Here is a 27,304-nt window from a genome sequence, read left to right on the forward strand (position 1 = left end):
ATATATAAATATATAAAATACAGAGATGCATGATTAGTTAACTAGATATTTCACTTATTTGGTCAAGTTTTTACTGAATATATAAAATGCATATATATATCCTGTATATATATATGCACAGCCCCTTCCAATATGTCATAATTCTTGAATAGAAAAAAAACACACTGCAATTTTTCCTTTTAAATCACAAGTATCTTAAAAACACACAACGACACCATATGCTGGCCTTTGGCATCAATATTAGAAATCCTGCTTAAATCACAGCAGGTAAAAAAAATAATTCAAGAATTGTTTAAACATAGCTCCTCTCCTTCCACTCCACCTAAATTACTCATTTGCTTTTCTCTTCCACAGCATGTTTTGCTATGTGTTGTTCCACATTTAAATGCTTAAAGTAATGATGTTTCTATCATTCCTACAGAAATTAGTAAGAGCAATAAACAGTGGAAGCTTCCTAATATTCAGAGTAACTTCTCGCTTGTTCATTATTGTCCTACCACTATTGTTAGGGACACTTAATGCTTTCCAGTCATCTGCCAGTTAATTCCAAATGTAAAGGAATAACTGAAAATTACATGTACTAAATACCTATCAATGGTGGTGTGTGACTAGGAACACACAGATAAAAGAGGATTCTTTAAATTTACTTGGAGATAAATTTTCTGCGAAGAACGTAGTGGTGGAACATTGTTTAAAGTAATTGACCACAATGTTTAAGATGCATAATTATAGGAGAATATTTAAGATTTCTTCTTATATGGAGGCAAACAGATTCCGAGATGGAAAAATGGCCCTGGTACTTTATGCAAATTATGATAATCGGCAACTTATTCTTCAAGTTTTTCAACAAGCACTTGCAGAAAATTGCTAGAGATTTCATATTTGAGCTCAGACTATGAGATGCACAGTATAATTGCTTATTGATGAAACACAACAAAAATGTTTCAATATGAAAAGGAAATTAGCACTTCTGGACTGAGAACAAAAAGGATTATTTAATGTAAAATGCTTTCAAGACCAACATACATTTCAGACTTTGATCAGCAAATGTAAGAGTCCCTAGATGAGATAGCTGAAACGCTATGTCCAGTTTGCAAAGGAGAAAACTGGGCAAGATTTTAACAACATCACAAGTTACAAAGATTTTAACAAATCGAGATCCAATTCCAGCTTTTTCAGATCAGCAGACATCTAGACTTCATTCGAGTCCTCCCACCACACAGTCGTGAGCTCAAAACACCAATCTGAGCCCTTCCAAGTCTAAGAGAACTCTAGGAGAAACCCTAGAGTCTCACAGACTGTGCTGGTCAAACTGATGCCAAACACCATGAGATATTTAAGCAACTATCCTAGAATTGTTAGAGGCAACTTTAGAAAAGCAAATGACTTACCTGGCATCTGCTTCACTATAATATTCTCTTGCAACTATATCTTCAAACAATTCACCTCCAGTGACTCTGTTAGAAAAAGCGAGATGGCAAAGGAGATTTCAGAAGTGAAAATGTTCATTTCAAGTTACCTTGACAGGGAGAAGCCAGAGAGGAATAACTGAAATATTTGTACAGAAATGCAAGAGGTCTTGACTAGCAAAGTGAAGGAACTGATGTGGAAGGTTTGCCCACGCAAATCATTACACGAATAAAAACGATGTGGTGGAACGACCGATCATAACTAGGAAATAAAAGCAAAGAGCAGCAGTTTATTGGGCAAGATGTCGTACAACAGTTAAGGATGTCAAGAGTAAGTACTAAAACTACAAGAACAAAGGGAAGTGACCAGCAAGGAAAATTGCAGCTGAAGTTCAGACCAGTTCAGGATAAATTGAGAACTGCAACGTAAGACAGATGTAAGAAAGGACAATACAATAATGCTAAAAAGGAAAAAAGGTCTTTAGTGTAGGTCAGAACACAGCAGAGGTGTACCCATGTGCCAGAGCCGCTTCTTTTTGTGCTTTTCCTAGAAAGAGGATTACTAAGTTGGAAGGAGAGTATCAGTAGAAGCAGAGTACCTTAATCAGTTTAATGGCAGATTTTTTTCTGAGAAAATTTTCAGGTATCTTTGTCGAGAGAGTAGGAACACTTTAGTGAAAGTGCCACTTAAGAGGCATTCACAGTATGAGGGAAGAATGGTATGAACTAGAGGACCAGTTATAGGAGCAACTGTGTGTGGTTGCATACTTGGGATCTCATTGTACAACCAGTAGCTTCATAGTAGGAAGCGGTTAGAAAGAAATTAAACTGTGGTGTTATGACCCAAAGATGACAGTCCAGAACGAGTCACCAACAGGATACTGCCACAGTCTTGGAACACATTCAAAATAGGGTAACAGCAACGTCCTTATGTACAGCAGTAAAATCTTTCCTTGTATTGTACACGGTTCTGGTCATTCATGTTCCGAAAAGGGAACTGAAACAGTAATATGGGCAGAAAATTGCTAGCAGGCTATCCGTTCACTTACTCATCCTATCTTCTCAGACAAGGAAAGTCAGTTGAGCTCCGTAAAACAAAGTTTAAGAGGGATGAAAATAAATACTGAAGACAAAGAGCATAAACCATGCTTTCCATAGAAAAGAGTTGTAAGGGACGGTATTGGTACAATAACAGATAAGCATGTAATACCTGTGAATAAATATAAGGTTAATACCAGGAGAGGTTTTCTAACAGTCATAAAACTGGTGTAACTGAATAGTGTTTGGTAAAATAACTGAGACAGGTGCTCTGTTTTTAAGACGAGTATCGATGAGCTTTTAAAAAAAATCATAAAACTTGGCTGCCTGTGTCAACCAGAGTGGACTCAAAGAAAGAGGAAGCCTGTTTCTGTACTATACTCTTAACATTTCTCTTCCAGGGAATACTGGCACACTTTCACAGCCAAATGTAAATCTTCATATATGCAAGCCTTGAGAACGCGCGCAATGGGGAGTACCCAAGCACACAGCCTAACCAGAGCACCTACATGCAGCCAGAATGCAGGAGTTAGTCCCATTCCCGCTTTCCAAAACCTTGATCCTACTCATAGGCCAACGTAAATAATTCCTAGATAGGAGATCCATGTTCATATTTCATTACTGTTCAAGAATGCAGTGAATTTTCACGGAGCACATTATACTGTCAATAAATTCCCAAATGTAAAAGCTAGTGCTACAAGATGCTTAAAGATTAAGCTGCTTAAAAATCTATACTACAATGAACACAATTATTACTGAATACAATTAGGTTTAATAGGATTAAAAAATTAAAAGTGAGGATATTTGGAATCTTCAGAACCATAACATTCATTTGCAAATTCCTGTACTAACAGTTTGTGGTAGATCCCAGTTATTCAGTCGCATTTGAGGATGGCAGAAATGACTTGCTCAACCAGCAACATGGCTCCTTTCTTCGAGAAGGCCACTTCAAGAACTTTCTTTTCATGTTTCCATTTACATTTGGGCTAAATCATCCTTCTCTTGAGTTTATACCTTACTGACTTTGACAGTAATCAGTTTGAGGTAACAGAACGCTGTTTGGTACAAAAGTCTGCAATAAAATCTGGAGGAGGTAAAATAGCTGGTTGTCTAATTTGTACTCTCTTTTTCTTTTTGTCTTCTACCTTCCAGAAAATGGCTTTGGATGCTGTAACACAAACTGTTTGATTGATGCATATTTTGACAGTCTTTGATAACTCCTTTTTGCATATATATTTGTCTACCCCAGTTCTGGCAAAGAGGAGTAATTCCTACTTTGTGATGATCGAAAAAACAAAGCGCCCTTTGATCTTATTCTTCCCTAAACCACTTGTTTTTGATCCTAGCCAAAAAAGAAAAGAAAAAGCTTTTGTCATCAAAGTGCATTTCAGTGGGAGAGAACACCGAGCTGATGCTTGTTCTTCTCAAGCACGGAGAAAAGGAGATACACATTCTTATTTGCTGACACTAAATGTTTGCTTGGCATTCATAACCGTCGTTAAACGATGCAAAAATAAAAGCAAGAACAGAGCAGGTGCATTTCACTGACAACCAAACAAGCAGTCACCAATTCCCATGCTATGTCACTCTGAAGGATCCGTCAGGAATAATTCTCAGAAGGCAGCTAAATGGCTGTAACGGAGGAAGGTAGCGCAGGGGACTAGGAGAGGTCGGAACTCACCTGCATCTCCTGAGCCTCTAAGAAAATCGTCACAGCCGTTATAGTGGCCTTTGCTCATGGAGCGTGCCCTTGCAGCTAAAAAAGGTCAACTGCCCCTTTGAGGCTACACTGATGACGGTGACATTATGAACTGTGTCTAACGGAGAGCCACCAAGATGGTTAGAGTTGGAGGCACGTGGAGAGGCGGAGATAATTGGGTTTGTTCACTGTTAAGATGGGAAGGCTCAGAGGAGATCTCATTGCTGTCCATAACTCTCTAATGGGTGGACAGGCAGACAGAGCATGAAAGGCAATGGACAAGCGCAAACACCCGAAATACCAAATAGGTACCAGGATTTTTCTTTCTTTATTGTTATTATGATTATTTACTATGCATTTACTATTCCATCCCTGGAGACGTTCAAGGCCAGGTTGGACGAGGCCCTGAGCAACCTGATCTAGTTGGAGATATCCCTGTTCCTTGCAGGGGGGTTGGACTAGATGACCTTTGAGGGTCCCTTCCAGCCCTAACCATTCTATGATGGTTAGGCTCAAAGAGGTTGTGGAATTTCCAACCGTAAAGACGTTCCGACTTTGACAAATCCCTGAGCAACCTGATTCTACTGGACCTTGTTCGAGGAGGGGGTTAGACCAGATAACCTCCAGAGATCCTACCAACCTACGTTATTCACTGATTTTATGAAGAACAGAGCAGTTATCAATAAATTTCTTTTTATGCTCCATACAGTTTAATATCAAACTGGCTACACAAAGCATTCTACTCCTTATTAGATGTCGTTTTTCCCCCTGTATCTTCAGTTATGAAACACAATGGCTAGAGAAGGACCTGAGCTTACTCATCACGAACACAAACTACACAAATTGAAGAGATCCTTAGTTAGGAGGTTCTCCTTGCCTAGTGAAGGCCATGACCTGAAACAAACGTGTGACGTACTCTTTCGAGAACGCATGGCTCCCTGCTACTGCTCCGTTACCAGGCAGAGCACCCAGCTGCCTTACGTAGAGAGGTGTGCTGAAATCGGAACTCTTGGGGGTTTTGCTGATCAGCAGAAATATTTAGGCTGATCTCTGAAATCAAATTACAGAAGGAAAGTAAAATAGAGGACAAACCTATAATTTGACTGGTGCTTCTGTTAAAATGTTTTTATTCTCCCCCCTAGTCTAAAATAATGGAAAACTGATATATTGTACCATTCAGGTGGGGTGGGAATTGAACACTGACTCTAGTCTGAGTACTTAAATTAGAAGGCAACTACCAGCACAGTTAGATCTGCAAATATATCGAGGTAGGCTATACACAATATAAGTGAAGATTGGAAAGCAGAGGGTAAAAAGTCATAAAAAACACAAACAACTTGGGTCCTTCACTATAAAGCCCCATGAACAGCTGCCAAGCTCCTTTTTCCCCGCAAGATTAAAATGGGAAGTAAATGGATCTCAATGCCTTTCCGACACAGATTTATTGTTGACTTCGGTGAGGTCCTATTTCATGGCAGGACATTCATGATACGAGCTCTAGTAACTTTCAGGGCACAAATTAAAAGCCACTGGTTCTCATAAATTATTATTGTTCTTAATTTTCTGAAGAGCACACTGAAATGGCAACCAATCAAGTACATGGGTTTGTTTAAACAAAAGAAGTACCAGCAGCATGCAGAAACACCAAGGCCCTCTGTACCAGGTATGTCTTTCAGAAAAACTGGAGAGAGAGGAGCAAGGAGAAGGATTCCACGTACAAAGAATGTGAATCCTATTTCTCTCTCGGAAGAGGTACACTAAGAAGCAGTTTTTAATGGCTTCATTTAACAAATTACTGTATTTACAGTGTTTAATGCTGCACTTGTTTATCGCAAACGCTCTTAACAACACATACAAAAATCCTCAACTTTAGGTACCATATTCAGTCTATTAGGAAAATTTACAAATATAAGAAGATATTTAAAAGGAACTCCCAAATTAGCAAAGCTAGCTAAAAATGCTGACAATCACACTGGTGGTGTTTCCTCCTAGGTTACATTTCTTATTTCTTAAATTGCCTTCATAATGAAGCAGTCTTACAAAATTACAGTACTTTTTACACTTATCTGTGACCTTCCTACTTCCGAAAAAGAAAGGTTCAGATGCTTACTCTAACCAAAGATTGTTCTGCAATTAGGCTTTTTTTTTTTGTATTTTTGTTTCTTCTACATAGTACAGTTCCTCCACTTGGGATTCAACAGCAACACCAGGATTCTGAATGTACCAATTGTTGCATCCCATCAAGTGCATTAAAACGGGAGACAGTGAAAAAAGAGAATCTCATTGACTTGCACAAGAGAGTCTTCAAGTGCTACAGCTGTTCCCATTCAGGCGCAGCAATTAATACTGACGGAATTGATTGGATTTGAACTCATCTAACATCATTAACGCTGAAGACAATCTCAATCGCGCTTAGCAACTGAAATGGGCCAATGAAGAGTCGCAAATCCTAACTACAGTTGGCTTAACCAGTAAGGGAAGAGGAGTAAGCAACTTCATGAAGTCTATCATCAATCTTACTATGCACATTTTATAATCTGCAAATCTCATCACTTTATCTAGCGAGAGAAATGTAGCAGGAGCAAGTACTTTGCTTGGGAGGAGTATCGCAGAAGGTCATCTTCGTTGATTTTCTAATATACGTAGGAGCCACGTTGGTAGACACCAAGATGCCTCTGTTTGTTGGCAGTGACATCAACGAGACCTTGAAAATCACTACTTTGCCTAGGCAAGTGCAAAACAACTACCATGATCCAGAACTACAGCGCCGTGTATGTGTTTCAGAGATGGGGAGTCAGAAACTAAAGATAAATTCTATCTATTTATGTGCTATGTCAGTACTTCAGTGCACCTCTCTCTCACATGCAGGGCTTCTTACAGGAACGCCCCAGTACTGCATTTGATCAGAAAGCACATCTTTCATTCAATATCCAGTTTCCACATGGATTTTAGAAGACTCCCACCTTCCCATTTCGACCCTAGAACTCTCCACCCAAACGCAGGCCTGTAACAAGAGTACGTTAATCACTTTTTTTTCTCTCTCCGGATAAAAGCACAGCTATCACTGGCATATACAAGTGAAGCAACAGGCTTCTCCTTCAGACTGCAGACATCTCCATGACATGAATTCAAAAGAGATCATTAGAAATTCAAAACAGAAAGTGACAATGACTGGTTTTTCCTAGTCACAGGGAAAGCACTCTTCCTCTTCACTTTCTTATGTGGGATGCAGTCTAGAAGAGAATTCTAAAGAAACAGTCATACTGAATCCCACACAGTCTGAAGGAAATCATTAAGATAACGCCATGATGGTACGCGTGGGTGGAGTGACAGTGTAACACCACAGTCAGGCTCCTGTTGAAGAAAAATTAAATAAATAAAACCATGAACTTGGCCTTCATGTTAAGGAAGTACGTATGGTACCTTTTTTTGCAGCAGCAGCTCTTGTATGTGCATTTAAACAAGCCACTAGTCCACATTATTTGTGGTAAAAGATGAAGTTTCACCAATAAATAGTATTAATGAGCATCAAAGCAATAATTTCTTAGTCGGAATGAAAAATGAACTGTGAACAGCCATCCTTACTAATTAAGGCAAAAGTTCTTCAAGAATGCAACACGTTGCTTTTCCAAAGACAACTAGCAGCCAGTACAGTCACCACCACCACCAGTGCGACGTTTTCTTTTTTACGAAATAATTCATGTTGACAAAACATGATCAAAACATAAAAAGCTGTACGTCTACCTATCTACCTACCTACATCTCTATCTTGAAGCCCTCTTTCTATGTAGAGGATGAAAAACAAAACCCATGCGGACTGTTCCAGATGAAGGGCATACGTTTGAGTCCGTTGCTATGTTTGTCCCAAATGGGACTGACAGGGAAACAGAGGAAGTTCCAGCCAGCGCAGAACGCTTCCTGCAGAATCTAGTTTTCTGCCAAGACAGTGTCTTTGGGTTAGGTATTAATTTTTATTGCAGGATACAGGCTTCTATTTGCTCTGTTATTATTGAGATAGAGATACTGGGATCTACAATTTTGAAGTTGTTCAGATGCCTTCTAGTTCACATTGCAATCATTATTTCCTGAGATATGTCTGGTGTTATATTCTGAGTTTAAGGCACAAGTGGACTAACTGCAATTACAGTAGGGCATAGTTTCTAACAGTACAGCAGTACAACGAAGAAATAAAAATGCCACCAGTTTATAAAAGGGACATTGTCCCTAGAACTAAGAATTCTGCATGCACTTCTTGGAAACATTCAGGATTAAGAAGATTTTTCCAATTCCACATAGAAAGGTTTCCTTTGTAGCCCTTTAAAAAAAAAAAAAAAAAAAAAGGCGAAACAAACCCCAGTGCATGTCAGAGAACAAGTATGCAAGTTGTGCCCTAGAGCTATTTCCAAGCCAACAGTCAGAGCACTTACCTGGAATATGTACAAATCTGAATCTCAAAGTTCCTGTTGAGCCCTGTTAGGATTTGAGTACTGAATCCTGAATGCCTTTGCTGCAGACAGACTATTTAATGTTTTTGTATTGCTAGTCTGAAATCTAGTTTTGAAGAAGTCTACACGGATTTCTTTAAGAAAATTAAGTCAGAAAATAAAACAGAATACAACCTGAGCATGGTTGTGGAGGATTCAGGTTCTATCTTATCTATGCTGAATGCAAATATTCCTGTTTGTATGCTTAGAAATGAGCTATTTCACATTTCTAGGGGTAATAATATACTCTTATTCTAACCAGCAAAGCCGTGCTGGGCCTAAAAAAGCTCTTGGGGGGGGGGGGTAGTGGGCATGTTGTTTGTCAAAACTTGGAAAAATCTGCAGTTGAAATAGATAATTATACTTCAATAAGTGAGTTTTGCAGGACAATTCCTAACCATTCACATTTGTCCATAGCCAGAACCAAAAGCAGTAACTTTCCAAGTGTGTGGAAAAGTTGCCTGTCCCAAGGAAGAATGAAGAACATGAACGTTTCTTTTGAAGTTAAGAGCCTGAGACACGTAGCTCGCGTTGTCACCGTCCCTTCTTCCACTAAACAGCCTTATCAAGGAGAAACGAGCTCCATGTACACACAGTCACTACACGAACAGCTCACAGGACTGAAATCCCTGAAGCAAAATGGGAAATAAAAAGGAAGCTTCTTTTCCATATGTTTCCATGAAACATTCTATAGATGAGTAAGATACGAATTGGGAAGAAAATATTAAGAGTCTCTCCCTCTAGGAAATTCAGGTTACCTTTCAATCCAGCAACGCAGATTTTCCGTAGATAAATTACTCTTCCACAGGATTTTTTTTTAATGTTTCCTTTACAGACACTGGCTTGCAGCAAATTATTTTTTCTGAGTCGTATGTTTGCTTAGCTTTGGCAGATAGCATGCAACTTCTACTTACATACCTACATTTTTTATACGAAAATCCACTTCAACAGTGGCCCTACGTATGCAAAGTTTTTAACACAAAATTCTTACAGTGACACTTCCAAATCAGTTCTTGCACATGCAAACGACCCAATACATTACTGTCCTTCCAGCTGTTTACATCTGTTTTCCCAACTCATGCACCAGAACCATGCATTTATCTCCTGAGCTTATATTGACATCTAAAAGTTTGAATACCGCACCCCGGACATGCTAAACATATGCAAAACACATACTTACAAGTCAAAGACTAAGTAATGGAATCCTTCTTCTGATATGCTGTCGTGAAGCCGAACTATTGAAAGGGGAAAAAAAAAAAAAGATAAAACACTGGTCATCTTTTTCATGTCTTTAACGTCTGTCTTTGATTTGGGGGGAGAAGGGAGGATTTCAATTCGACGGCAGAGCTGGTATCGCATCTGCGCGTGTTCTCATCTGCGCTTTTCTGTGGTTTTTTTTTAAATTCTCTGCCCTCAGAATCGTCTTTTTCAGAAGGTGAGATTAAACAAAGAAACCAAAAGACTGTATGTGCAGGTCACTGCACAGTTATTTCTAGATGAGCTCTGCTTTGGCCATGCCACAGAAGAACGGTGCCATCGTTTCCGACCACCTCCTGTACGTATGGGCACGGAGGCACACACTGCACCTTGCCTTTGCCCTTCGTGCCAAATCACGACCAAACAAGTTCTGAAAGCACAGTCAGACTTCATTTAAAACACTATATGAACATGATTCAACTCCCTTTTTCTGAGGCCAATCGATCTTTTAAATAGCATATGCAGGAATCTCCAGTTGCTGGACTTTTTATTATCTTAAACAGTGTTCTTAATGTCACACATCTATTTTCTGAGCAGCATTATATCAAAAGTGGTAAACCAAACAAGACAGGGAAAAAAAAGTCACAATTAATCACAGATTTGAGGAGAATAACAAGCTTTAAAAGCTATGTTAACAAATTCCATAATCAAGACGGTGCTGATTTTGAAAGAGAAAGCATCACTGCAAACTAAAAGCATTTGACCATATTAAAATAACTGGAAAACAAAAGTGCATGTTCAGTTAATAATTCAAGATTTTCTTCTTAACTAATCATTAAAAAGGAACTTCAATTAAAAATAAAATCACTGTCTGCCAGTCCCCAGAGTAATTTGCCTTTTTTGAGATTCACCTTCTCCTCATTCTAACTTCTAATTAAATGCTTTCGATTTTACTTGAGATAAAATAGTCCAATATTTAAACAAGTTAACTACTGAAACAGAGACTAATTTCACTGTAACGCTGCCACAGCATGAAAATACAATACTTGTCCCTTTGAAAGCCAGCTTTCTGTTCACTAGCAACATCTTCTTCATATTAATAATATATGCTTGTAAGGGAAAAAACAAACAACTTGTGTATGACTTATTCATATTCCCTTAAAACCAACCAAAAATAAATCAAAATTAAACTGCCCATCCGCTCCCTATTGAATAAGGACAACTAGGTAATAACCAAATCCACACCACACCATCGAGAATAGTCTTCCAGAAGAACAATTCGAGCCCGTATTTCTTATTAAGACTCCTTAAGCAAACTAGGAACACAACCATGAAAAAAGAAAGGATATTTTGGGTATACTAATATCTCTGTAAAGGAAGAATCCATAAAATACCAACTCCCTGCACTCACTCACACCTTGTACCACTCTGCACTGTATTTTCATGGTGGGATGTCTGCATGGGAGGCCAAAGAAATATTGGCGTAGGAAGAGAAGAGATTTTGAGAAGAGCAAGCTGATTCTTACAGGTTTAGTTAGCTCCGCTGAAAGCAGGGTATTAAACGTTGGCCTGAATTTTAAAAAGTTTTGCATTCATTTTCTGAAAGCTGAGAGTGAAAATCAATCAACCTCTCAAACTCTAAAACTAGAGACAGGTGAAGCTGCTCAGAGAAACGAACTGGATGAAGAATTGTCTCGCTACACATCACATATGTGGTGCAGCGGTGAAGGGTGTGCTGCTTGGAAGCCTCTTAATAGGAGCATGGATGAGAAACCACGAGGGAGATAAAGCCTTTAGAATGACAAATGGCATCAGTCTGAGAAAAAAAGAAAGACTTCGGGTAAGGCAGGCTTTCCTTGCTCTAAAAAAAGATAGAGACAAAAAAAAAATCGCCTGCATCAAACAGCTCCCAGCTCCGTCATTAGCTTCTGTCTCTTAACTGACACTTCTCAGTGGGGTCAAAAAGAGAATAAGCTATATTCCTCCTCATATTTCTATTACATATCCATCTATCTATCTATCTCTGTGTCCTTCTCATTTTCTTACCTGTTATCCACTTTAACCACTTGAACAGTGAACAGCCGCGAAAGAGAGAAATCTACCGGCAGACCGATGCCCGCCAAATCTACGCTGAATTTCCGCAGCGGCAGCCAACGCCGCAGCGGAAATGCTGAAGGGAAGGGACTGGGACTACCCAGCGCCCGGCTGTGGGTGCTCGGCCAGACCCACGGACAGCAAGGGTGGGCTGAGGAGAGGAGAGGAGCGAGTGCTGGGGGCTGCGACGGCTCAGCGAGGTGGTTGCCTCTCGTTACATCACCGCGAAGAGCCGTTTCTGGAAAAGACGTAAGGTGCAGGAGCGGACTTGCCAGAAGCAAAATGGTGGGATGGCTAGAAAACAGTCATTAGCCTTTCCGGTGCCTGTCACGGCTGACAAACTTGCAGCATCCTCATGATTAAAAACCCCATGTCATGTTTACACACACCCGGGTATCCGTACCGAATGTTTTCCCCGAGAACGCACTAGCCAGCTGCAGAATTCATTTTGGGTTTTAAGAATTCAAATCGCGTCATGGTAGAACTATGAACTGGGTCCTGAGGTTTTTCTTCATTACTTTATATGAAACAGTGATTTCCAAAGGTAACTTTCCCACAGTCCACAAGGCTTTGTCAGTTGAGTTCATCCAAATCATTATTGCTCATAGAACCAAATAAAAAAATCCAAGTACCCTAAAACTGCTTCATGTTCAAAACTGATGAAGAAAGTGTAAGAGAAAAGGATTTTCAGGTTTCCCCAGATGGTAGCTTTATGTATTAATCATTTTTCATACAATACATGACATTTAAAAGAAAAACAAATCAAATAAACATGACTTTTAAACTTAATAATATTTAGCCCAGGAAAACATCTTGTGTTTGCACAATACTGAAGAGAAAACCAGCTCTGGGCTGACTCACTGCCCAGAGCTCGTGATGATTCAGAAGAGCCAAGTAGGTCTAAATCAGAATTTGTGGTTTTGGCTAGTTCTATATTCTAGATTTGTCTAAGTTTTTGCAAAGTACAAGCCTTGAGCATAACAGACCAAGGTAGTACATTGCTGCTGCAGTAAAACATACCCGATTTATAGACCATTTATAGACAGCCAGAAGTAGGAATCTTCCAGATCTTTCTACTAGTGAATTTTCAATGTCTCCTTAGAGAATTAAAGATTCATTTATTTATTCACGTCTTTGGGTATTCATGCCTTTTTTAAAAAAAACCCACAAAACAAAAGAAAACACCCCAACAAACCAAAATGAACTTTCCTGCTGGTTGCGTTCTTTGAGCTGAGATTCCAATACCCCCAAATATCTGTTCTTTAAAGCAAACCAAATGTGAGATGAGACACCAAGCACTAGCCTAGAGTAGTATCCTGAAATTTCTAGCTCAGAACAGAGACCTCCAAACCATCTGGCTTTTGAGTGTGCTACTTCGTACAGTAGCATCAAAGATCCTACTCATGAACGAGCGCTCAGAAATTAGCAATGGGATTTATTATGGACCCTCGGGCATGTCACGGAGATGCAACTTAACCCTAAACCAGTAAACTTTGGAGTGCAGCTACTACATTTTGCGTATGCCTCTCCAAAAAAGTTTAAAACTGTAAAAGATTTAATACACAGCAAATTATACCTTTTGATAGAAACTGCCTGTTCCTGAAATAGATTCAGAAGAACTCAAAGCATGGCTTTTCTGTGGACGCTTTTTCTGGATTCGAAGCAGGATTTCTCTCCTGGCTGCTCGCTAACAGCATTATATTCAGACAGGCAGAAGCCTTCATATTCGATTTCCCATATCATGAATGGATATTGAGAACTACCAAACACTTCTGGTGAGGCAGAGTATTTGCTGCCAACTGCTTTCAGAGAGCTCTGAAGCATGTAAAACCAGCCAGATTTTCACTAAATCTTCAAATTTGGAAATGAAATCCACCTTTAAAATATTACTTTGGTATTAAAACCAGACGGTCTTGGCTTGAGCTTGTGGCTACAGAACAGTCAACAGCCTATATTCATACAGATAGTTACTCAGTTGTCACGGTCCACTCCTCCCACTGCTCCAGCGTGGATTTGCCAGCAACCAGCTGTAGCCAAGGACTGTATTCCTTAATTACCGCTGTATTTTTTAAACACAGGATGACTTTCTTAGACGTATTTATGAGAAAGTCATCTCCTAGGTAAGAACGAAGTCAACATGAACCTACAGCCATTAAGGCATAGGTTTAAAACCGTGACCCTGAAGTGACAAAGTCATTGGAGAAAAAAAAGCTACGTTTCATCGCCTTTGGTTCAAGGCAGTACAAAACTCCTTTCTTTTTTTTTTTTAAATATAATTTAAATAATCCTATCTATCATGTCTACCACTTCTACTGCTAGGAATATCCATATTTAAGCCTGCGATAGATAGTTCATATTTATACAGACTGAAATAGACACATCATTACAGCTATTACATATAGATATCAGCACCTCCATACAGAACACAAAACATGCTTTTTCTTTCCTCCTAAATGTTCGAATCATAGGTGAGATGGGAAAAATCCTTCTCTGAATCAGGATCACATGCCCCCTGATTGCCTCTGAAAAGAACAACAGGCTGAGGCAGACAGGGAATATCAAAACTGCCTTTTGGCAAGCACTTATGTTGGCTGCTTTGCTCAGTTCAGATCCAGTTTTATGCCAATAAATCTGCCAGGTGAAAATCCCAAATACGCACGGGCAAAGGAGAAGAGTCCGTGGAGAAGACAGGACAGAGTCCAGCACGGCCCAGGCTTTGCTGCCGCATTCTGCCTGCAACTCAGCTTTTCACTGAGAAAGACAAGGCGTGTCGTGATGACAACTCGAGGAGCTATTCACAACGTTTAAGAGGTGATTTGCTACAAAAAAGCATTGGTGTGTTCATTGCAAGCATAGCTCTTCCCATGCCCGCATCAGGCAGGATTCAGGCACGACAAACCGCAAGGCAGCAATTACAGAGATTATTCATCCAATACAAGAACTTCCATCAGTAACCCACGCCGCAATTCCTACTTCTCCAGAGACACGAAAAGTAGACACAGTTCCATTTCTCTTTTTGGTAAAGATTACAGCTAGACCTAATCCTTGTTAACTGGAGTTGTTTCATGGGTGCTGTCCTGAACACGCACGTTATACGGCGGAAAGGACACATGAGTAATTATTTTTTCCCTCCTACCTGCTGTAGTCTTACTGTCCTTCTCCTCCAGTGGGATACGGAGAAGGTGTTTAACAATCTTTGACAACGACGTTGCTGCTCTTCAGCAAACCACTTGAAAGGCCTGATAGGAATCCAGGGAGCACACTGCTCTCTTTTGGAAAAATACCATATGCACACAAAAGCTCAGAAATATCCCTTTGGCTTCAGCACTGATTTAATCTGAAACACTTTCCAACCACCGCTCTGCCGAAATCATTGTAATAATTTAAGGAAGAATGTCTATTAGCTTTATTATCTTTGTATTTAGTCAGTGTGGGCAAGCTCCAGTCAGACTGAAAAGTAAAGTGATCTCCTTTATTTGACTTCTTGTACTGAACTATAGTATTTTATGTCTATTCTACAGAAAAAGGCTTGGTATGATGGCCGAGCAATCTTATTATCGCCTTTCTGAATTTCTGCCTTTAAAGAAGAAAATCAAAATAATAGAATTTCACATACTTTCAATGAAAATCAAATTCTTCCAGGTAAGGAGACAAGTCAAACAGTAGATAAAGTCAGCTAAAAATTCTGCACGATAAAGTTAGCTAATCATATCTAAAACTAGTGCCTAAAAGAAATTGCTGAAGTGGTAATTTTGATAAATTTGGTATCTGAATTAGTTCACATTACGAAGACAAAACACTTGAGAAGACTGCACTTCCGATGGAAGTTACGGTCCACGGTCAGTGCAGCACCTGCACAAACGTGCATGGAGATGTCAAACTGCCAGAGTGCCGCTCAGTAGGGATGACTCTGTCCACGCAATCCCATTCATTGTGTTTATTAATAGAGCATGGAAAGGTATAAAGTAGTTAATGGTAAAGTAGTTAAAGACATTCATTTTCCCTTTGGTGCTAAAGATGAAGATCTATGGAGTAGCAGGAAGCATTCATCCTGGAACTCTGTGAAGCTTGATGTCTCAAATTAGTGCACTGGTAGGAAGTTATGGGGTCAGTCGTCAGCAGTACAGGTTTAAAATGGGTTTGAAAGTCAAGAAAGCATGTCAGAATTGCTGAAATATGCAAATTTCTTCAAGTTCCTGCCTTCCTGCAAGAAGAGTGAAAAAGGGTCAGATGTGCTTTCCCTCCATGTTCACTTCCAAAAGTGTATTACAGTATTTATGCAGATCTTATGCAGATCACTCTTCTTAGGGAAAAAAAAAACCAACTAAAAAATGAACTCAGTTACTTAATGGAAGGAGTTTAATGGAATGACTTAATTTAATCTTGGGTTTTCCATGAAACGGTATCTGCATCCACCAGGTATGGGATAAGCTGTTGCATTTGAAAATAAAGAGGTGAAACAAAAAGTGAAAAAACCCTGAGTCACCGAAAAAGTATAACCAGATATGCTTTTTGGTAATATTTGAACCACTCGATTTTCTATGTCAAAGCACTTGTCTACAAGCATTTTCGCTCCCTTGTCTCTCTGACAAAGAATGCCTCGTGCTCAGCAACACTGCTTGGCTGAGAAGTGGAAGATCTGGAGTGGCTTAGCACTGTTAGGACTCAGATCTTCCTGCACGGTCACCCTTGGTCATCTTTCCTGTTCTATTCAATAAACCAAGGTGACAAGGGAAGGAAAATAAAGCTACTGCTAGAACTTCACCAGAAACTCACATGGATGCCAGGGCAGAAGTCATTAGAGCAGTGCCAAGAACAGAGACAAAAGTCAAAATTCGTCCTGGATCTTTTAGTCTAGATCCCGAGCTAAACATGATAAACGCAAAATTGCATACGAGAGCAGAGCTGTGGATGCAAAAGCTTGTGAACCGCTGCTCAGGAGTGCTGCTGTGTGCACTGATCACACATCTGCTCCCTTCAAAAAATCCCATCTTCACAGCAACCTCGTTCTCTATATCTCAATGCTCCACATTTCTCCATCACTGTCACCACTTCCTCTCTCTTGATGCATGATATAAATCATCTCTGCTGAGCAACCGAACTCCTGAAATCAGTGGTGCACAACAATCATGACTATAGCTTCCAGACATCAAACTCAACCCAAACCAACCCTCCTTAAGTCTATGCTGTAGTTGCTGCTGTGGCTACAGCTCCAGCTCAGATCACTTCTTTGGAAACAACCAATTGTAAGTATCAGTCAAACCCAGTAAGAAAGCTGGATAAACAGGCATTCGGCACTGAATCTCTAGTATTAACAGACCAGTGTCCAGTATTTAAGTCAGGCAGCTGAAAGCTGCTATATGACCACAGAAGAGACCACGCTGAGGTTCTCCGTCATCTGCTGAGCCACAGGATAAGGGATGCCCAAGTCACAGGGCAGCGCTTGGCTCTTGCCACGGGTGATGGGCAGTGCTCCTCAGCGTGCAGGGAAGCATCCTTCTCCCCTTGCTCACATTTCAGGAGCCCAGAGTCAGAAATTTAGGTGGTACTGTTGAAGCTGAGATTGCTCCTTATGCTTATACTTCTTCACATAGAATATTGTTCTTTGGAGATCATGAAAGTCTGGGGCCCTCTAGAACCAAGCTGCACAGTTACAGTAGAAAGAACTTTGCAAATATTAATAAGAGCCTTTACCTAACAATCTGAAATATTTAGAGGTTAATCTGGTAAGATTAGCACAGTAGCAACGCTCAAGGGCAGCTGATTCCTGAAAGACATTAAACACAGAGTAAAGCTTTGCATATCTAAGAAATAATCCTGCCCTGTGGTACTTATTGGCATTAAATGACTTTACGTGAGCCAGCAGTTCTGTGAATGCTATTAACAGGTGTATATTCAGCAGCAGAGAAAGAAAATCACGTAGCTTCCAAATTCATTCACAAGATAAACCACTCTTCAATACAGTGCAAATTTGTGGTTATTTAGGGTCAATAGCTTAAGAAAAAAATCCTATTAATCTGCATCTGTACTGGTATAATGAAAAATGATGGGAAAAATAATTAGGCAATTTAATATTTGGAAAGGCTGCATTCGTCCCCAAGGCCCTCTAACACTAAGTGTTAACTAGCATGAACAAAATGCCATATATTCTAAAAATACTCGTTCGTGACCCAAACCCTCTCCCACCAAGGCCCTCATACAATAAACTTCTGTGTTCTGATTAAATGCCAGGAATATGCACGTCCACAGCCTTGGTTGAAACCCCTCAAGCCTAATGCATGCTCTGCCAAATCGTTAACTTGGGAAAAAGATTCTCGCTACACAGAAAACCAAAAGTTATTTGCCAAAGCAGATAAAAGACTGAATTCTGAAGTGAGACTAAGTCAGTCCAGGTCCTGATGGCAAAGCAGATGGCCTCCAATTACCAATGCTTTTGGCACAGGGAGATTCTTGATTCATTTCTGCTGGATGAAGACGGACAGGTCAAACAGGTCATGGATACGCTGTAAGATCCATGTCGTGGGAAACGTCAGGGAGAGAGAAAAAGAAAGAACGCTTTAGGAAGAGAATGTTTTGGGATCAGAGGAGGCTCATAGAGTTACTAAACTATCCAAAAAAAAACCAACACCCCAAGCAGCTTCTCAAGTCTGTGTAAGCACAGATAGATCTTCAGGTCACGCTTCTACGTGTGCTTGAGGCACTAAGTGCTAATAAATGGAATTTAAAAGACAGAAACCGCTTCAGCCTGAACACCAGAAATCTCACTGCTAAAAATTAAACATCTCAAATAAAATTAACTAATAAAAAAAAAAGTAAACTGATATTCCAAAACGTATCATTCTGTATTAGTAGTCTCCAGGGGGAGTAGTTGAAATAATTCTGACACTTTTTTCTTTAACCAACAGATTTGTTTGCCTTTTCAGTGCACCGTGACACAGGTGTGAGTGCATTTATGTGTGCACACACGCACAGAAGAGTGCTGTGAGATCAGATCCTGTATCCCAGAAGCTAAAAGGAACAGCTGGAGTTACACACCTTAAATTATTCATACATGAAAAGAGTGAAACTGTACATACCAGTTTAAAAAAGAACAGAGCACTAAAAGCTACACTTGTATCTTTATGTCTTCATTTATTTTATAATCCTGTCATTTACCAGAAATTCTGTATTTCAGGTTGAGCTAATTCCTCTTTGCAACTAAAGCCCTGATTTTCTAAGTATAACGAGCTTTTTTACACCACCACAAAGCTTTACAAATGTCATCAGATTAAGCCTTATGAGGACAGCTGCAGGGATTAAAAGGAAGTCTGACACGAGTTTTTCACTAAAAGTAAACGGATGCCTCGGCTGCCAGTGTTGATGCTTTAAGCATTAACGTTTTTTAACCATTTTAGCATTCATCAGAACATGTGAGAAGAGGAACAATGACAACCTACACCAGAATTTCACAGAGTGTTAACTAACAAAAGGACAAGCTGTAACAGAGAGTTCTTACATTAATTAAAATCATCAGGTTTCGAAAGCCTCACAGCATACTTTAATGGAAGAAATGGAATGTGCTTAATTTTTCTAAAAAAAGGGGCCTAGTTCTCATGTTAAAGCAAATCTTTATATATCAGTGATGACGAAATTGCCACAGAGGTTGGGCAGCTCCTCGACTGCCAAGACTCAGTCTGAAGTGAAGTGCAGAATTTTAGCAATTCCAGAAACTGAAGCGATGCGAAAGATCAAATGAAAAATGGAATGAAATCCGCTCATCGCACAAAATCTAACACCCTAATTATAGCAGCTTTCCAGTACCTAAAGGGGCCAACAAGAAAGCTGGAGAGAGACTTTTTCCAAGGGCGTATAGTGACAGGACAAGGGCTTTAAACTGAAAGAGGTGAGATTTAGGTGATATCTAAGGAAGACATTTTTTGCAATGAGGGTGGTGAGGCACTGGGACAGGTTGCCCAGAGAAGCTGTGGATGCCCCATCCCTGGAAGTGTTCAAGGCCAGGTTGGATGAGGCTTTGGACAGCCTGGTCTAGTGGAAGGTGTCCCTGCCCATGGCAGGGGGTTGGGACTAGAAGATCTTTGAGGTCTCTTCCAATTCAAAACATTTGATGATTCTAATTAGACAAGCAAAAAGAGTGTTATTAATCCTTGTCAGAAAGATACAGTTCCGTATCTTTTTGATAAGATACTTTTGCCAAATGTAAATGTGGTAGAAGAAAGCTTTCACCTAGACCATTGTCACAAGAAAATGAAACCTCAGACAGAATTGCTCAGTTGTCAAAATTATGCTATGTCCCTTTTAATATCTACAGTGCTGTCCAACACCGAAAACAGATCTATAAAAATAATACATAGGATCTACACGTCTACAAAATTGGATTTTGAAGGTGGTCACAATCATTGGGCAGGACTCAGCCTCCCTTCTTGGCTTTCCTCTCTTAAAACACATTAAACACAGAAATATAATTTTATAGTGACCACTCAGAGAAGCACGTTTGTTTATTTTCTAAACACTCCCCTTTCATGAGGGCTAGGCCCCAAGCTATTTAAAGGCATCAGCTTATGGCAACAAAGGCACTCTACTGGAAATATTTTAAACAAAAAGGAAAGCAGAAAATTGTACCCCGTGGCGTGACTGGAGAAGTACCCCAGAAAAGAAACGTCACCTACGCCACCAGAGCCTCTCATAAAAGAGCATAAAAGCACTTTCAAAGCAATTAGCGCTGTATTTAAGGCACCTTTTGTAACAATCACTTTCAGAAAACCTAGGCCAAATTCTTTCAGTCAGGAGCAGGTATTACTATGGCTAAATTTCCTAAAAGTTTTCATTTTTAGTTTTGTTGTTGTGGTTTCCCCCCCCCCCCCCCAATTTCAAAAGAGTAAAGACCATCAAGTAAAACCAAGAGAGGATGACTGTGTATTCAAGGTAACTTAGTAGAATTCTTCATCTGAAAGTACATGGCTAATAGATGTAAGAAAAGGTAAAAGATGATCTTTACTAGACATGTATGTCAGATATTGATTTCTATTTAACAACTGAGCAATAATCCAATTCTCATACGCAATTTGCATTCAATGACCACTCCTATATAACTGTCCTAACAAAGAATATTTGTAATTGATCTGAACTATTGATTTGACCAAGGGCAATACTGAAAATGCAGTATTTATATATAAAGTCATAGTTTTTTGGTCTCTCAATGCTTTAGGAGAACAAGGGCCTTAAAGTTTTAAACCAGGTCATTCTGGGAGCTGGAGATAATAAAAGCATGAAGCTGTTCTCCCCACGATTATTTTTCAGGTGGTTATGCTACATCTACTTTGTTACACTACGGAAATGCAGCAGGATTGAAAAATCAGCTCTATAGTCTGATGAATGTATTAAATACACTGTAAATTGCCATCTTGCTGTTAGAAATGGCATAAAAAATTACCCTAATTGAATTAGTGAAGCTACAATAAACATTATTCACCCCTCTCTCTCCTAAGGTTCATTGAAAACTTGACACTCCTGCCCACTTCTTCCCCACAACATCCACAGAATTTTTCATTTCACTAATAGCACTAAAAAATAATTTTCAGTCCACAAAAATTAAAAAAAAATATCCAAACCCAAAACCCAATACTGATTTCAAATACAAACATTCATTTTGTTGAAGAATTTTCAGATTTTTGCCAAAACAGGCATGTTCTCTGTAAAGCAGATAGATTATGGAGAAAAAAAATGAAACTAAAAAATTTTCTTGAACCCAGTTAGAAGAGTGTCTCAGTCACTTCGGTGGAATATGATCAATAAACTTTGGTAAGGGAGATGTTTGTAAACTAACTACATTTGTGAAGAATTTAATCAATTATCACGTAACGTCACAAAAAGCAAACTGGTCTTTTGCTATTTAATGGAACGCAAACCTTAATCATTAAGGATTTCATTTCCCCCCAGCTGCGATAAAAACAGTCACGGAAAGTATTCCACTTCATTGTACCAAGGCACTTAACCACTTTTAAGAACCTAACCAGAACAGAAATCTGTAACGAATATGCTCATAACAAATAAAGAAGCACATGTAAACATTTGCAGAAGTCCTTTCCATATGGACCACATCTGCTGGGGGCGAAAAAAAAAAAATAAATTTGCTTGCAAACTCATTTTTCCTCTTGTACTTTTATATTCCAGTGGGTTCCACAGCTAACAGAGCCTCCGGACTCCTGGCAACATCCCTCTATCCCTCCAATTCCGTTCATACACAGCTACACAAGGCTGTAGCTCTGCAGCAAGCCAAAGTAGATGACAACTCTGATGTTCGTGCCTTTGAAAACCCTTGAAGTCGCTCAGAAGAACATCTGTATGATGGCAGTTTGATCCGCTATCTCCATAAAAATGGTCTCCCCTCTGATTTCTGTATAAAACAGCTCACAACGACCCAGAGGTCAATAAGCCTATTAAATTATCTTCCACAGTAGCTTCTACGCAAGGGATAATCATGCACACAGATATATGTTTTTATCTCACATTATTCATCCTAGACATAAATACTCTTCCACAAATCGGCTTTTTAAAAGTAAATAAGGAAGACTAATTATCCCTGCGGAAACAAATCCTTGACACTCGTCATCAAGGAATCCCAGCAGGTTTCATTTCCGGCTATAACAAAGAACCAGAAATATATTTCTGTGAGGCTAAACTGTGGATACTTTCCATTTCCTGCAATACTTCCCAAACAAGAGTACGCTTTCAGAGAGGAAAATAAAACAAAACAAATTTTACTGCTAAAACATAACTGTGTTAGGACACAGAAAACAAAAGTGTACTGGAATTGCCTCATTCAAGTCCCAGCGACATCCCACTGCCAACTGCAAAGTGTGAACCAGGGGCAAAAATCTCTCCGTAGGCTTCTGATCCAGGGAACCAGGACCCTGAGACTCTTTCCCCTCAGCCAAGAAGCCTGGTCCCTGAGTCCAGCATGAAGCATCCCATTCCAGCATTAAGGAAATGTCAGAGCAAATGCTCTGGAACGGACCCATTTTCGGGTATGGACCGTATGCCTCCGACCTGAGCGTTATACACGGCGGGGAGAATGGAAAACCTCGCAGGACCCATCACCTGATGTCTGAGTGGAACTGCTCCCTGAGCCATCTCCGAAAGGAAAACACGCTGGGATCCTTGGGACGCAAATCCTCGAGACGAGGAAGGCACCAGACAATTGGTGCGCTGCTTTGGACAGGGAGGCTGTGCATTCAATCCTTGGGAACAGATGACTTCTGAGATTTAATGAGTTGAGCAGGTGACAGCGCAACGTGCGAGGAATGCTCCTCTTGCTCTTGACCGTACAAAGTGCCTCCTCAGTTTGGGCCTTAGCTATTTATTAATATAGGTTAGATACTGTGCATAAAATAGGTTGAATGTATTTTTTCAATAGATACATATATATATCAAAATGATCATTACTGTCATGTTGATCTGAAAACACGGAAGTTCACAAAAAGTTGCTATTGTGCTTTGTTTTTTTCACAAAAATAACACTTAAGACCTTCATGTGCATGTTAACTAACTATAAAGTTCATTTTACCTCAAGCCGGAACAACCAACCTTTAAAACAGAAACTTTAATATTCCCCTTATTACAAAATACAAATGAATCGGGGAGCCAAAAGAAATCTCAACAATATTTTAGTTTCCCTGGTTTTCCCAGCGGGAAGAGAGAGGCTGAAGGAAGATCCAACGTCCTCCCCAGGCAGGGACACCCCTGTTACTGCTGACAGCCGGGAACAGAAATTAAAATAGGCCCATCTCATTTGGTTCATAAACAAGTTCAAACCTTAGTTCTGACAAAAAAAAAAAAAAAAAAAAAAAAAAAAGGATTTAGTCAGTTTACTGTATTTTCTCTTTTGCCTTTAAAGCTTTAACTTTTTTTCAAATAAAGTTATCTTGGAGAATTCTTGCCATCCCTTTTCGTGGAAAGACGACAACAGAACATACAAATAAACTTTTTTTCCCTTATTTCTTACTGGAGACTGTAGAATGAGTATTACAAATACCCCTTGTTAAGACCTTTGTCTACAAACGAAAAATGTTCTACTTCATGTTAGTGTGTTGGCATAAAACTGAAGTTTATGTTGTTTTAATTCAGCTTATAACAAAATATCAGCTAATTTGTACTGAAACAATTTCCCAATTTACAGAACAGTAGACGGGCACCAAAACCCCAGCTACATCAGTTTAATAGTTACCACTTTGTGAGGACATCTGGAATTTAATGACTATGTGGCTGTGGCTGCCCCATCCCTGGAAGTGTTCAAGGTCAGGTTGGATGGGGCTTTGAGCACCCTGGTGTAGTGGAAGGTGTCCCTGCCCATGGCAGGGGGTTGGAACGAGACGATCTTGAATGTCCTTTCCAACCCAAACCATTCTACGATTCCGTCATCTTCACACTATGCCACAAGTTACAGTGAAGATGCGAAGAACTGTTTCCTATACTCACTATGAAAAAGTAGACTGTCTGAAACGTCTCAAGAAAAAAAATCAAGGTTACATAACTGGTCTCCTATTTCTTGCTATCTGTATGATGCTGCTGACATCCCTACACCACCAAATGCAGTGAACACAAATTTGCCGTAACCTAGATAACCAAACGCTGCTGCAATTAATCAAGACAACGTATAAGCAGTAGAAGCTTTCAGTAACTCAACAGAGAGTAAGACTGAGAGATTCAAAGTACTACACCAAGACAGGGTGTTTCCATAATAATCCCACTCCATCTCTTTCCGCTGGGCTGGGCTCAAAACCATCTGCATTATTTTCTGAATGAATGTGGCTTCCCCTTCTACCAATTAAATATCACAGGAAGTCATGCTACCAGAACTGAAGACAACTCTAAATTACTATCATTTTCCTAATGTGCAAGTTCACAAGTGAATGATGATCCTAAATGATTGAAAGGGTTTGTTTTAGAGAAGGCGGGGAATGCATATTAACTTAATAGATGACAAACTTGAGGCTTATGATGAGAAACTGCCATTGTCTTTTAATCATGCTTTCACAATAAATGGAAATTACAGAGTTTGTCCTGTCCCACGGGATCATTTGTAAGATTCTAATTAGCTCAGTGAAAACCCACATAAACTTGGATGGAAGAGAAGCTGCAACAGAGAGCTGGAAGCCAGTCTGTATTCAAAAAAACAGACTACTAGTTGTGGCTGAAACATCTCTAAATATTCCTCTTATTTAGCACATGCAGTAACTCCCAAAATATATATCCTCCAGAAGAGAGCTGCAAGCCATTCAGCTGCAGTTATGACTTCAGATCACCAACCAATTCTTTTCCAGCACGACTGCACGGCCAAATGCAACATAATCCTAGCAACACCATCATCGCTATTAGGCTGAGCATAAACTGATGGAATGCAATTAAATAACTCTCAAGGTCAACCTGGTAAACAAATGCACAACAAATAAATTAATTAAAAAGCACTACTCGGATGATACGATTGCTGATACACGAGTGCTATTCACTGCTGTGCAGCACAAGAGCAGAAGCTGTGGATGTGATTACAATACAATTCCAGAACATCTTGGATACACAAGTATCAGGAGCTCGGCTTGGCGCAGCTATAACGAGAGGTTGGATGTATTTAAGGGAGACAGGCATCTAGAGGACAAACTAAAATTAGAAGTGCATTCCCATGGGCAGTCCATGAGAATACTAACACTCTGGTGAAGCCACTAAAAAAAGAACTTCCAAATTTGGAAGGTGACTGGGAGGAGAGAGGTATCATTAAACCCCTATCAACTGGAAAAAACTCCTGGATCAGCAGTTTTGTGGGAATAAGAAAGTCTTCAGTGCAGAAATCTGCAAAAAAACAGACAAAACTGAGCAATTAGAAAATATTTAGCCATTGATGACGATGGAGGTTAGTGGTATTTGCAGCCACGGACTGATGTTCAACCAGCCTCCTAGTGTCACAGCAGTATGTGGTTTCATTGTGCTGTGTTCACTGTCTTCTATGTGGAATTTCACGTTTTTACTAAGTAACCCGACTTTCCAGGTGCTGTCCTCAATTTGTAATACCCAAGCTATTACAAAGTCTTGTACTGACTGGGCATTCCATTGGTAGAGATGCAGAAGATGCAGACGAAACGCAAAAAGCGAGAGGGCAAGGGGTTTTTGGACGTGACGTGACACAGACAAGTCGAGCCTACAGAACGTACTCCCAAATGCACGCTTTGCAACTAATTAAAAAACTCCATTCCAGAAAGTCAGGCCCTGTTTACAGTTTTCAGTCTAATTACACTTTCATTAAGAATTTATGTCACAATATTTAAACATGAAAGCGGATGGTTTTTAAGAAAAGAATGAAAACATCCTAACAGGGATGCAGCTGTATTAAAAAACATCCACTTTACCTTCCAGTACCCTATTTGCTGATCAGCAGAAAAGATTTTAGAGAACGAAACGTTGCAATTGCTTCGCTCCTTCCACTAAACTACTTCTGCAGCATCTTGTCCAGGAAAGCATCCCAAGAGGACAAAAACAGACCATACCCTGAATTACGTCATATATCGTGCCTTCCAAGTAACCTGTGATGTTAAATCTTTATTTCAGTCCAGTCTAAGTACTTACTAGGACAGCTTAGTTTGTTGCTAGCTGTTATTTCTCTCAGGAGCTCTCCAGGAGATGGCCACCACAATACTCGGGGGACTACAAGTGGCACATGAGTAGAGGCTGGGTTGGCCATAGGAAGGGAAGGCTGAAACGCATCTCCCTCCTGCCATCAGCTCCCAGTGGGGAGGCTGTTGAGATGGCAGAGAGAGTCTTCTTCAGGGTGCACACAGCAAGACAAGAGGCAACAGACACATGTTGGAGTATGGAAAATCCCAGCTACGCATAAGGACATTTTCATGTATGTATTTAAGTTGACAGAAAGGTGGTCAAAGGCTGGAGCGGAGCCTGCGGCAGCCATGCAACCTCCTTCCCTGTCCAAACTCAGCAGGGCAGGACCTGAATAAACTGATTTTACTGGACATGGCTCGAGCAGGTAGTTGGGACTGGACAACCTCCAGAGATCCCTTCCAACCTGCATGATTCCGTGATTTATGATGTCTTTTTTTCAGGGGAAATGGTATGAAAGCAAGATACCTGGGCAGATGGGAGCAGCCTCTAGGACTGTCTCTTCTAATGAGCTTCCTGGGTTTTCATCATCTTTGGAAGAAGAACAAAGACTTTCCTGAGTTACACTCCTGATCTAAGGAGAATTTTAAGTCAAAATATGATCTGTGGTCTCAAACGAGGAAACCTTCCTTTCGCCTCTCACTGCTGCCAGCTTGGATCCCCAGCCTTCTCCCATTCTGTCACTGAGGTGCTTCCTCCTCCCCACCACTCCCCTCCCTGCA

General features: G+C 40.0%; 1 protein-coding gene across 22 annotated transcripts in view; it reads right to left on the reverse strand.

The window, feature by feature from the left end:
• Positions 1 to 27,304, reverse strand: part of CAMK2D (calcium/calmodulin dependent protein kinase II delta) — a 157,592-nt gene that overhangs the window by 53,074 nt on the left and 77,214 nt on the right. For all 22 annotated transcript variants that reach the window (XM_086611396.1, XM_086611395.1, XM_086611394.1 and 19 more), the window contains exons 4-5: positions 9,811 to 9,865; positions 1,392 to 1,457 (exon numbers count right to left, since the gene is read on the reverse strand). In XM_086611396.1, coding sequence (XP_086467522.1) covers positions 1,392 to 1,457; positions 9,811 to 9,865 — 121 coding nt within the window. The remainder of the gene's footprint in view (positions 1 to 1,391; positions 1,458 to 9,810; positions 9,866 to 27,304) is intronic.

Source organism: Tauraco erythrolophus, chromosome 5 (assembly GCF_009769465.1).
Source record: "Tauraco erythrolophus isolate bTauEry1 chromosome 5, bTauEry1.pri, whole genome shotgun sequence".
NCBI lineage: Eukaryota > Metazoa > Chordata > Aves > Musophagiformes > Musophagidae > Tauraco > Tauraco erythrolophus.